Source organism: Loxodonta africana, chromosome 6 (genome assembly GCF_030014295.1).
Source record: "Loxodonta africana isolate mLoxAfr1 chromosome 6, mLoxAfr1.hap2, whole genome shotgun sequence".
In the NCBI taxonomy this organism is placed as follows: domain Eukaryota; kingdom Metazoa; phylum Chordata; class Mammalia; order Proboscidea; family Elephantidae; genus Loxodonta; species Loxodonta africana.
This window is the reverse complement of record NC_087347.1, coordinates 58,259,230-58,273,414: the sequence shown is the minus strand read 5'-3', so window position 1 is coordinate 58,273,414 and position 14,185 is coordinate 58,259,230. Positions and strand designations below refer to the sequence as shown.

Sequence of the window (14,185 nt, the reverse complement as noted above, 5' to 3'; positions counted from 1 at the left end):
AAGAAGACAAAGTAAAGTATTATGATGACACGTGCAAAGACCTGGAGATAGAAAAACAAAAGGGAAGAACACACTCAGCATTTCTCAAGCTGAAAGAACTGAAGAAAAAACTCAAGCCTCGAGTTGCAATAGTGAAGGATCCTATGGGGAAACTATTAAGTGACGCAGGAAGCATCAAAAGAAGATAGAAGAAACAATCACAGTCACTATACCAACAAGAATTGGTCAACATTCAACCATTTCAGGAGGTAACATATGATGGTTACTGATGGTACTGAAGAAAGAAGTACAAGCTGCACTGAAAGCATTGTTGAAAAACAAGGCTCCAGGAATTGATGGAATACCAATTGAGATGTTTCAACAAATGGATGCAGCACTGGAAGTGCTCACCCATCTATGTCAAGAAATTTGGAAGGCAGCTACCTGGCCAACTGACTGAAAGAGATCCCTAATTATGCCTATTCCCAAGGAAGGTGATCCAATTTACTGTGGAAGTTATTGAACAATAACTTTAATATCACATGCAAGCAAAATTTTGCTAAAGATCATTCGAAAGTGACTGCAGCAGTATGTCAACAGGGAACTACTGGAAGTTCAAGCCTGATTCGGAAGAGGGCATGGAGCCAGGGATATCATTGCTGATGTCAGCTGGATCCTGGCTGAAAGCAGAGAATACAAGAAAGATGTTTACCTTTGTTTTATTGACTATGCTAAGGCATTTGACTGTGTGGACCGTAACAAATTATGGATAACATTGTGGAAGATGGGAATTTTGAAACAACTGTGCTCATGAGGATTCTGTACAGAACAAGGGGATACTGCATAGTTTAAAGTCAGGAAAGGTGTGGGTCAGGATTGTATCCTTTCACTGTACCTATTCAATCTGTATGCTAAGCAAATAATCCAAGAAGCTGGGCTATATGAAAAAGAACAGGGCATTGGGATTGGATAAAGACTCGTTAACAACCTTCATTATGCAGTTGATACAACCTTCCTTGCTGAAAGTGAAGAGGACTTGGAGCCCTTACTGATGAAGATCAAAGGCCACACCCTTCAGTATGGATTAAAACCCCTTGCCATCGAGTCAATTCTGACTCATAGTGACCCTATAGAACAGAGTAGAACTGCACCATAGAGTTTGCAAGGAGCACCTGGTGGATTCAAACTGCTGACCTTTTGATTAGCAGCTATAGTTCTTAATCACTATGTCACCAGGGTTTCCAATCAGTATGGATTATACCTGAACAAAAAGAAAACAAAAGTTCTCACAACTGGACCAATAAGCACCATCATGATAAACGGAGAAAAGTTTGAGGTTTCAAGGATTTCATTTTACTTGGATCCACAATCAACACCCATGGAAACAGCAGTCAAGAAATCAAATGCCGTATTGCCTTGGGCAAATTGGCTGCAAAAGACCGCTTTAAAATGTTAGAAAGCAAAGACGTCACACTGAGGCCTAAGGTGAGCCTGACCCAAGCCATGGTATTTTCATTCGCCTCATATGCATTCGAAAGATGGACAATGAGTAAGGAAGGCTGAAGAAGAATTGACACCTTTGAATTGTGGCATTGGTGAAGAATATTGAATATACCATGGGCTGCCAAAAGAACAAACAAATCTGTCTTGGAAGAAGTACAACCAGAATGCTCCTTAGAAGCATGGACAGCAAGACTACATCTCACATACTTTGGACATGTTATCAGGAGGGATCAGTCCCTAGAGAAGGACATCATGCTTGGTAAGGTAGAGGTTCAATGAAAAAGAGGAAGACCCCCAATGAGATGGATTTACACAGTGGCTGCAACAATGGGCTCAGGCATAGCAACAATTGTGAGGACCAGGCAATGTTTTGTTCTTTTGTTCATGGGGTCACTGTGAGTTGGAACTGACTCAGTGGCACCTAACAACAAACACAACACCATAGTGGAAAAAAGGCCTGGCTACGTACTTCTGAAAAATCAGCCATTGATAACCCTATGCAGCATAGTTCTACTTTGACACACATGGGACCGCGATGAGTTGAAATCACCTCAGCAGCAGTCGGTACAATACTGTGGTGACATAACCTATACGATGCATGGCAAAACTTCTTTGAAACAAAAAGAACGTTACTACATTAAAATGAAAAGCCGAAATGTCAAATCAAATATATATTGTTGACACAAATCAAATATATATATTGTTGACATTTTACTACTTAGCCAAACATGTACATATATTTTAATTTTTTATCAAAACTTTCTGTTTCTCCTTAAAAATTGTAGTACAACTTTTCTTTCCGATGGATCTATTTTAAGTTTGTGTCAGGATTATGGAAACCCTGGTGGGTTCGTGGTTAAGATCTATGCTGCTAACCAAAAGGTCAGCAGTTTGAATCTACCAGGTGCTCCTTGGAAACTCTACGGGGCAGTTCTACTCTGTCCTACAGGGTCACTATGAGTCGGAATCGACTCGATGGCACTGGGTTTGGTTTTGGTTTTTTTGGTCAGGAGTATGGTTTTGGCAATTGAGTAATAAGTTTAAATCCAATTGACACTCACCCATCTTTAGCAATTGACTATTACAATGTGCCGCTTTTTGATGATTTTTTTTCCTGTATTGCCTGGTGTTGTTACATGGTATGTCAGCTGGATAAAGAGTATAAAAATTAAATTGGCTTACACATTTATGGCTTATTTGCTGGGTACAGTTGAGAAGCTAGAAGGTGTTAGTACTTTTTTTTTTCTTTTTACGCATATGGCGTTAGGCTGACTCCAAGATAATTAAGCTCGTTTTTTATCAGGCTCTGCAATGTTGTTGACAATGATAGAGACATACTGATTTGTTTTTTTCTTAAAACTAGACTATCCGTTTGGGCACTGTGCCACTAATACTTATTATTTTTTAATCTTAATGTTAGAGCTTTTGTCCTGAAATAAGTGGAAAATATTCCCTTAATATTTAAAAAATAATTTTGTAGAGAAAATATTACCTACACAAACATTGGCTTATTTTTAATTTAATAAAACTATAATGCGTATTCCATATATTTCTGTTGTAAGCTAGCTACTTCATATGTTAAATTGCAGTCAAATTTTACAGCAGTTAGAGTTAGTAACTCTTTAGGTACTTATTTTAATTGTTATTTTTTCCACTATTAACAACAACAACACAAAAGTACGTTACTCAGAGGGTGATTCTAAAGCCTGTGAGGAAGCAAGCAAAGCAGATGCTAGAAATGAACCCATACCATGTCCAACACTGCTCTCTACTGGAAAAGAAACTACTCCCATAAAACAAACCATTCTTCCTTTCTAGTGGGAAAAAAAATCTACATGCACCGATATTCCTTTTACGTAGTATTTGTAAATGACACTGACATCCTCAAACTCTCACATGTTTTTGGTAAAATGCTTATTGTGGGCATAATGCAATGCATGAAGGACTGAAAGAAATGAATATGGAAATAATGTCAGGAGATTAGCTTAGGCAAGAAGTTCTTGTATTGTTTTGATTAATTTAAATATAGTTTCTGGAGCTTTGAGAAATATTATGCCAACTGTGAAATATGTTAATAACATTTGAATTTAAGAAGTCCGTAAGGAATTTTTGTTTGATTTTGTTTGTTTGTTTGATGACAATTGTTGTGCTTTTCATTTCAACAGACTGCAGTCTCTAGAATCCCTGTCTTGAGCACACCTGCCTAAGCCGTAAGCGTTCGGCGTTCATGGAGCAGAGAGATGCAGGGGTGGGCTATGTGTAGGGAATAGGTAATCAGCTTTATAGTATCAGAAATTTTCTCTGTATTTGTCAAAGACTTTATAGATGATTTTTAAAAGACACTTTATAATTTGCAAAATTTGCGAAAAATGTATCCTCTGTTGTCACACCTTTCAATTATATAAAGCAGACAAAACATTTTTAGATAAATAGCTGCTGTCATCTTACTCTTCGTAATATGCTATATTTTAAATGTCTCTTCTTTGTTTTATATCTTTCTTAGCCTTGTATGTTGCTTAGCAATCATATGCAGTCTTTTAGCCTCAACCCTTTTAAACAACGTAACCAATAACCAGTGTTCCAAAAGCTATGTACAAACACACAGAAACACAATAGTGCCCGATAAATAGATAAATCATATACACAGTTCCCCTTATACTACTATTGACTGATTACTTTTAGTTTAACATGAATTTAAGAGATAATCTATAATATTTTTTAAGTATATTTACCACTTGGTTCTGAAGTAAAAGATAATGTTTATTTTCATTGATGCATTTTCCTGGAGGTTCCAAACTCCCTTTAGTGAATATACGTTACTATTAAAATAAAAATGTTTTTTCTTAAGTAAACAGAAACACTTTGTTGCTGAGCGGAAAGGTATAAACACACAATTATGCATGACAAACGCTTGTGCTTATTTTGGATCTAATGCCTGATTTTTCTTTAAGATGAATTTTGAACCCACCACCTGCCCTGCAGAGGAAAGATGTAACAGTCTGCTTCTCTAAAGATAGCAGCTTTGTAAACCCTGTGGGACAGTTCTACTCTGTTCTGTAGGGTCACTGTAAGTTGGAGTTGACTCTGTGGCAGTAGGTTTGGGGCAACAGGGAGAAATATACAACCCTGAATACTTTAAATAAGAAAACTGGCGTCAAGCATTAGCACTTGCCGCAGAACACTTTTTCCTTTACTTTTTACTGTACTGAAAAAATATTTCTTTGCATCTTTATGTATAAAGCACAACAATTTGGTATATTATACTCTGTTTTCATTGTTATTTTTTTTCTGCTACAGGGAGGAGCTAAGTCCTAAAGTTGATAAAACATAAAAGCAATTATATTTACTCAGTTTTTAATAATTATATATATACACACACATCCACAAACACACATACACATCTGTATCCCATTTTCTGAGAGAATATATATAAAAAAAAATTCCTTTCATTTTCTCTTAGGTAAATACTTAACAGAAAAGAAACCTTCTGAAATTCCTTTTTTCCCATTCATCATAATGCCCTTGTGATCTATCCAAATGTTGTGTATAGCAAGAATTCATTACTTTTTTATTGCTGGGTAGTATTCCATTGTTTGCTTAACCATTCGTCTGTTGAAGGACATTTGAGTTGTATCCAATTTTTGGCTATTACAAATAAAGCTTCTATGAAAAATTCATGCACAGCTTTTTGCATGATTATAACTTTTTATTTCTCTAGGATAAATATATAAGAGTGAGATTGCTAGATCCTGTGTTACATCCATGTTTAGCATTAAAAGAAACTAGCAAACTATTTACCAGACTGTCTATACCATTCATTTTACATTACCACGAGCAGTGGTGTCCTGTAATTTAATCTGATAGATCTGTCAATCCTAACAAATACTATTATCTGACTTTCCTGTATCCCCTTGCCACTTCCCTGAACACTCATCTCATTCCGCCTTGTAGCATTATTCTCCAAAGTCTCCCTCTGGGAAATGGTGGCTGTTTTGTAACCCATTTTTCTGACTCTTCCCATTTTCTCTGGCCTTCCTTTCGGACCTCAGTACTCAAGTCTCCCTAATGCGTATCTTCTATTCTGAATTCTTCTCCAAGCTCCACCTTTGTATATCCAGCTATTGAGTCTGGATCTCTAGCTGATATCAGAGCATTTTAAACTCAATATATTTGAGCGCATGTTTCATTTCTTTCTTTCATTCAGGTTCTTAATAAAATACCACCTTATCAGACAGAGAAGGCTTTCCTGATCATCCTATCTTAAATATTACTCACATTTTGCCCAGTCTCTCTGTGATTTTTTAAATGTTAATTATACTTATGTCATCTGCCATATTACACACGTGTCTGTGATGTGGCCATAAACACAGACATAGATACACATGCACAAAAACATGTATATGCCCACTAGAGCGTAGACTCCCTGAGAACAAGGGCTTTTTACTTAGCACTTAGTAAATGCTTGGTTGGTAGTAAGCACTCAGCTACATTTTGGAGGGATGAATGAATATGTACAATAATTAGTTCTTATCATTTGGAGACTTAATTTTTATTTTATCAAAGTAATCTGTGTTTAACATTTTACACAGTCCAATATTTCCCAAAGGCTTATAATAAAAAAAGCAAAACTTTCTCCACGTCTTCTTCCAAATCTCACTCACTGAAGCAACTACTTTCAACTCTTCTGTTTCTTTTCTTTTCTCCTATGTTTCTGGATAATCCGTTGCACTGCTGTGTCTTGATTTGTCATATGTGTATAGTATCTATCAAGACCATCCTGTAGGGCTAAGATAGAACTTTTAACTGTCTTACACCATAATATACCTCCACTCACCACCACTCACCTCCACTTGATGATCCCTGTCTATATACGCACTGGGGCACTCATGTTTCTTCTACTTCCATAATGACAAAATATTATGTGAAACATTTGGTAATTCTACAGTGAGTTTATGTTATCATGAAAATGTAAACATTGTTCAAGGCTAAGCCAGCTGATTTACTATGATTGCATTTCCTTTCTTACATTACCTAATTTTTTTCTTGAGTAAATAATTACTACAATTTTTCACCTACTTAGTTTTCCAAGAAACCCTGGTGGTGTAGTGGTTAAGAGCTACAGCTGCTAACCAAAAGGTCAGCAGTTTCAATCCACCAGGTGCTCCTTCGAACCCCTTTGGGGCAATTCTGCTCTGTCCTTTGGGTTCGATATGAGTAAGAATCAACTCAATGGCGAGTTTGTTTTTGTTGTTGTTGTTGTTTTCCAAACACCGTAAGTAATTTATCTCCCAACTCTTTGAGAAACCTCTAAAACTACTTTTAATAAAGTTAAATAATCCAAATAACTTTTCTGTTTCATTTTTTTCTGAGACATCATTCCAGTATCCCTCCCAGAACTCTTTATCATCGTCATCATCATCATCATATCTATCTATCATATATATGTCTGTCTGTCTAATTTTGGTTTCCCCTGTTCCCACCTCCACCATTTTTCGCTAGGCCTGTTGTACAGTTGTTATTCTGTATCACTCGTGGTTATGCTGGCAATTCCCATTTCCTCTCTCTTATCATTCCTCTCCTGTTTCCCGGATTCCATTTATTCCTCCTTCTTATTTCACTCTCTTCTTTTGTTACTGAGACCTGGTACATGGCAGCCAGTATTCCCAGGATCCAGACTGAGAAAGAGGTTAGAAGACTTTCTGTTCAGCATGTGGACTTTGCTTAGTTTTTTTGTTTTGATAAGGTGCCTCACTTCAGTGCTCAGCCATACCTAGCATTTTGCACACCAGAGCTCCCATCTAGCCTCTTCAGCTGGTTAACAGTTCTCTTTTGTTAGATGGGAAATCCTGGTAGCATAGTGGTTAAGAGCTATGGCTGCTAACCAAAAGGTCGGCAGTTCAAATCCACTAGGCGCTCCTTGGAAACCATATGGGGCAGTTCTACTCTGTCCTATAGGGTCGCTATGAGTCGGAATCGACTCGTCGGCCACGGGTTTGGTTTGGTTTTCTGTTAGATGAAAAAAAAAACCCACTGCCTTTGAGTCGATTCTGACTCATAGCGACCCTATAGGACAGAGTAGAGGGATGGATTAATTCCTTGGTCATGGCATGGTTTAATTCCATCTTTTCCTTTACCCTCAGGCACCAAGTGGAGAAAAGTGGAAACCAAAGTCTTACCGCTATAAACCTTTTGATAGCACTATGATAGAGTATTCATTTATATGTGTGTTTTTTTTTTTTAATGACACAGTATTCATTTATATTTGGGTTTATATACTAGGCAGGACACTCCCAGAATGCAAGCATTTAAGCACTTACTCAGTGTCTTAGGTCAGGTTCTCCCAAATCAGATTCCAAGGCAAAGATTTGGGCACAAGTGACTTAAGGAAGTGCTACCAGGAAAAACTGGTAAAGGAGTGAAAAAAACAGGCTAGACAAAGTAAAAAAATCAAGGAAGAGTACAATATCAGATGAAGCCCTGCTCTCAGCCTGATCCCTGTGGAAGCTCTGCATCTTCAAAACACATCGAGGACTGGCAACAGTATACAATAAAAAGAAAAAACAAAATACACCTTTAAGTTTACCCCACCCCCAGGCAAAGGAGGTAGACTTTTGTACTTCCACACCAAGTCATTCATTGGCTAAGGAATGTGTGGAGTAGGGGAAAAAAAAAAAACTCCCAGGAGCTTCTACCCTCAATACTGACAAAATGACCCCATTGTTCAAAGAGAATTCCCTGAACTGTCCCGAGTGCAAGCCATTACCAGCAAAGCAGGCAGAAGCTGGAGGATGGGTGCCCAAACTGATAAGATGGGTCCAAGGAGATCTGAGCAGGGCACCAACAGCATCCACTAAACCCTGGTGCCTTCCTCTAATGGTCATTGAACAAAGGATGGTGATAGTCACAAAATACTTTGCAGTTTACAGAATTTTTTTCTGGTTATTATGACACTTGATCTTCAGAACAATTTTATAAGGATAGAAGAGCAATATCATTATTCTTATTTTTCCATAGAGTCTAACGAGCCGGAGATTAAATGGCTTTTCTTGCATCTTCATAGTCTAAGCCTAGAGCTTGTTCCAGCCTGCTGCATCATGTTTAAGAGTTTTATAAATATTTGATATAGACCTGTGGAATGTGTATAAGTATGAATTATTTAGTCTAAGCTAAGTATTGTGGTAGCTTTTATAATTTTAAAAAACATGGGCTACTATAAGGAATAAACTGCATTTCAGCTTTAAAATTATTTCCATATAAGTCGTCTAACATTATATAAGCAGAAGTTGGGTTAAGAAAAAAAATCCATATTAAGATGTCTTTGTAGTTTAATTTCCACCATCATTCAAGGCTTCTCCCTATATTTCATTACTCAGGTGGTTTAATGAAAGCCAGTGTGAAAGAAGCATATTAAAAAGTTCTTTGGAGGTTGATTTATTTAGAATATACTTGGAGTTCTTCCATAATTGTCCCATATGGGTATATTTACATATAATACTTATGACTCATGACATTTCTGCTAAAGTATGAATATTCTTTCAAATATATTCCAGTAATTATTACTGTCTGTTGTTGCAACATGAAACTCTTCCGTCTTCTAGTTCAAGAATCACTTTTCAATGAGGAATCTTTTAGTTTAAGAATCACTTGGACAATCAAAACTTGAGGTTACAGTGGGGCAAACTGAGTGTGATGATATGGCCATCTAGGCCTGGTAGCAGTTGTTTGGTGTAGTCTGAGCATATTGGAAAAAAAAGAACTGTTGCACCTTATGGAATCTGAAAAGAGAAACCTCTGTTAGCCTTATGCTTCCAAGCTTTATTTTCTCTCCTCCATGAGATCATCAGAAAGGGGATGAGTAGTCATCTCCTGTATTTTCAACTCACAGTGGTTAAGAGCTCAGGCTGCTAACCAAAAGGTAAAAAAAAAAAAAAATTTCTGTCGAGTCGGTTCTGACTCATAGCGACCCTATAGGACAGAGTAGAACTGCCCCATAGAGTTTCCAAAGAGCACCTGGTGGATTTGAACTGCTGACTTTTTGGCTAGAAACCATAGCTCTTAGCCGCTATGCCACCAAGGTTTCCAGCCGAAAGGTAGGCAGTTCAAATCCACCAGCCCCTCCTTGGAAACCCCATGGGGCAGGTCTACTCTGTCCTACAGGGTTGCTATGACTTGGAATCAACTTGACAGCAATGGTTTTTGGTTTTTTACCTTCCAGCATCCCCATGACCTGTTGTTATTTCCTAATTCTGTTCCTTAGACTTCAGTTTATAAGGAATCACCTATTGCAATACTTTAAGGAATCACCTATTGCAATACTTTTGAGATATAATTCCCACGTGCTCTACTGCTAGACAAAAGGTTGGTGATTCGAACCCGCCCAGAGCCACCTTGGAAGATAGGCCTGATGATCTCCTTCAAAAAGGTCCCCCTTGGAAACCTGTGGGGCAGCTTTACTCTGCACACATGGGGTCATCACAAGCCAGAGTTCACTGGACAGCAGCTAACAACAACAATCCCGAAAGATTCTTATTTATGTGACTCAGGAATCTGCATTTTTCCATTTTTAACCTACTTCTGGGGTAATTCTCTTACAAGTAGTCCAGAGAGCCCTTTTTGAGAAACATGATTCTAATTTCTTTAGTTGTTGTATTTTTTCCAAAAAAAAAACAATAAAAAAAATAACAATTGACTTTAAAAATACCATGACCTTACTGTTTTGTTCCCTTCCATTTTGTGAGTTAACACGTGGAAAAGATTCTGTGTAATTATATGATGTGAAACACAGACACATGTTTTTATGTATACCAAAACCAAACCCAAACCCATTGCTGTTGAACCATTCTGACCCATAGAGACCCCACAGGGCAGAGTAGAACTGCCCCATAAGGTTTCCAAGCAGTGGCCGGTGGATTTGAACTGCCAACCTTTTGGTTAGCAGCCATAGCCTGCCTTAGCTGTTAATTGCTGCACCACCAGGGCTCCAAGTATGTGTGTGTGTGTGTGTGTGTGTATATATATATATATATATCTCGATCGAACTGCCAACCTTTGGTTAGCAGTCGTAGCTCTTTACTACGCCACCAGGGTTTCCTAATATGTGTGTGTGTGTGCATATGTGTGTGTGTATATATACATATATATATATATATGTGGGTTTGGAGTGGTGTGTGTGTGTGTGTGTGTGTGTGTGTGTGTGTGTATATCTATATCTCGAACTGCCAACCTTTTGGTTAGCAGCTGTAGCTCTTAACTACTGTGCCACCAGGGTTTCCTTATATATATATATATATATGTATGTATATATATACACACATACATATAGTCATATACTTTATACACATATGTATTTGCATGTATACATATATATGAAGATTAATGAATTTATGATTCTCTTTGATGTTATAATTGGCTGCATGTGAGAAGAGCAAAAAAGCTTTGGGGAAATTACATATATTTCATGAATTTAATGATTATTCTCTATACAGAAATGTTTTATAAAAAATTCATATTTTAATTCTAATTGCTCTTGAATATTTCATGATATTTGACTCATGTTTATGAGGGATTATGTCTCCTCTGGGTATAGATTTTATTTCAATATATTGGTATATTATGAAACTTTTTTGGGGAAGGGAGTATGTTTGGTTTTAACTAACAATCCTCGGTGACTACTTTCAGGGATACTTAAAAGCTTAATAAAATTGTACATCATGTTTTAATTATTTTTTTTCTAGATTAGCTGTAGGTTTGATAGGTGGTATATACTGGGTGTTGAGAAATAGTTTGTCTTAAAAATTCTTCATGCTACATGAGTGTCAATTGAAGAAAGAGAAAAATGTTGAAATCATAACTGATATTTAATCATTTCAAATTTTAATATCTTAAAATATACTATTGAGGTTTAAGTACAGTACAAAAAAATTTTAAGCTTTAAATTTACAGATAAATAATTTTAAATAGTTAATATGTTTACTAAATTTTAGCATTTGAGATCAACTTCATTCCTTTGGGTTCAATAAAATAACTTTAATTTTCTTTCCAGTAAAAATCTACAGGTAAAATATTCAGCAAAAGTGTGGATTTAAAAAAAAAAAACTTCAAATAATAGGAATTGTATCTGACCATGTGACATATTTATATTTTCATGTCATTTTAAAAATAATATAACTTAATAACTTTTCTGTTTAATTAGGATTTAAATTTATATTACTATCAAACCATTCTACTATGCAAATGTTACAACTCCAAAATGACTTCATGATATACAATGTAGTAAAGCCTTGTGTCTCACAGATGACCTTTTTCAGTTTCTTGGCAGCACAGAAGTGGAGCAGCCCAAAGGGACAGAAGTGGTGAGGGATGCTGTGAGGAAGCTAAAGGTAGGGGAAGCACTTCAGGTCAATGTCTAGTGTACTAATCGGGCCTGACAGCATCAGCAAATTGATGAAAATTCAAAGCATGAATAACTTAGTGGTAGGTACAGCTTCACTCTTTTAAAAATTGACTATTAAATAAATATAGGCATGTCAAGGAAAAATCTTTAATAGTAACTATGTACACACAATCTATCATTTTTCTGAGTTTGATACACTATTCATATTTTTCTTAGGTTTAATACCTTATACTCAACAACAACAAATTAATGCCTATATTCCATTGAGTGTTGAAGTAGAGTTGCTTGCCTTTACTTTACTTGAACGATGTGGACTCATGCCCTAACTCAAAAAACTCGTTATGGCATAACAATTATCTCTAATAGTTAAGATAGCCACCAATTGAAAGTGTGAGGTTGGGGTTGATTCCAAGGCAGAATTTAGCAGTGAAAACGTTACCTAAAGGTGCCCTAGCAGGTAAGTGCAAGATTTGTCCATGTTCACGAGCAACCATGGGACAGTGGTGAGTTACCACTCATTTGGACTCAAAGAACAGACAAGGACATTTAATAAAAAACCCAAACCACTCACGTCGACAAATTTCCTGAGAAAATCATACATAAGATGCCACACACAGTATGTTTTTTCAATTTGCAGCCCACCTCAAAGGACACGAGGCCTCGCTGAAAACCTCCTTCAACAAAATTATCACTAGTCTTTACCTTAAGAAAAACGTACATACCATTATTTTTATTTACACAAGTAAATATTTTTTCTCTATAATTGCTCTCATGATTTTCTAAGGAACAATCCTTTTTCTAACTGTATGTAGTTTAGAGATCATCCAGTTACTCCTCAGGAGAGTTAGGCCTCTGATTGATACAGTTATTTGCCAGGCAAAGTCATGGACGTTAGAAAGTATTGATTTGCTCTGAGAATTGCATATCAGGTTGAATCTACTGTTTCAACTGAGTTAAAAATCAAGTAGGATGGCTTGTGTTCTGGGTGAAAAAATAAAGGTAAGTAATATTTTTATCTACCCACTTAATAGGTAAAATATTTTATCTAATCTTTTAAATTAAATATGTTAAAAGTTCCAGCATGATCTCACTAACATTTGTGGGAAAGTAGACTGGCCCACCATTTCTTTCCATTACTCATTAAGTACAAATTCAGACTTGCCTTTGTTTGGTCAGTATTTTTAAGCACAAATAGAGGATTAAAAGAGTCTTAACTTTCTAAATTACATTTAGAATAGAACTCAATTTAAACATTTTCAAAATGTTACAAACTCTGGACCACGAGTACCACAACCTCCACCAGCCTGAGCCCAGAAGAACTAGATGGTGCCCAGCTACCACCACCAACCATTCTGACAGGGATCGCAGTACAGGGTCCCAGACAGAGTGGCAGAAAAATGTAAAACAAAATTCAAATTCACAGAAAGAAAGACCAGATTTATGGTTCTGACGGAGACTGGAAGAACCCGTGAGACTATGGCCCTTGGAGACCCATTTAACTCAGAACTGAAGTTACTCCTGAAGTTCACCCTTCAGCCAAAGATTAGACTGGTCCATAAAATAATAACACACATGAGGAACATGCTTCTTAGTTCAGTCATGTATACGAGGACAAAAGGGCAACACCTGCCCAAGAGCAGTGATGAGAAGGCAGAAAGGGATAGGAATAATGGATGGATGGAAACCGGTAATTGGGATGTAGGTGGCAGAGTGTTGATACATCATGGGGATTCCAACCAGTGTGACAAAAAAAATTGTGTATAAATTGTTGAACGAGAAACTAATTTGTAAAGTTTCACCTAACGCACAATTTAAAAAAATTTTTTTGAAATGTTTCAAACTCAGCATGAGTCCAACTTCACTACAATCAAAATGTTTCATAGACGAACAATGGTATTTACAATTAGTGTTTGTTTTTTGGGTTTTATATGCCTAGGAAGTTCTTTAGTCAGTGGGCGCAAATCCAAAAGGAAACAGATTAGGTTAAATAATGACTAGATAAAATGAAATAAATATGTGAAATCAAATGTCTTCTCAGTAATTTTTTAGTTTTATATATATTTTTGTGGGGTTTTATATATGGTTCCTGTGTGGTTTCATGTTTTGCAAATTGAAATGTATTCTGTTAGCAAAGGGATATTAGACACAATAAAATGGTTTAAAAGTGAACGCTCAGTTGATGGTATGAGCTATTTTGTCTTCCAAAAGCATCTTCCACAGTATATACTTAATAAGCAATCTTTACTTTACTGATAGCAAAAATTTTGTATATGAGGAAAGTTTATCTGAGGGTAATGATTCATGAATTAA

At 36.5% G+C, this 14,185-nt stretch overlaps 1 protein-coding gene across 1 annotated transcript in view; it reads left to right on the top strand.

Moving 5' to 3' along the window:
- Positions 1–14,185, top strand: part of GULP1 (GULP PTB domain containing engulfment adaptor 1) — a 213,210-nt gene that overhangs the window by 129,159 nt on the left and 69,866 nt on the right. Inside the window, exon 4 of the mRNA XM_064286908.1 lies at positions 11,790–11,861. Within this exon, the coding sequence (XP_064142978.1) occupies positions 11,790–11,861 (72 nt within the window). The remainder of the gene's footprint in view (positions 1–11,789; positions 11,862–14,185) is intronic.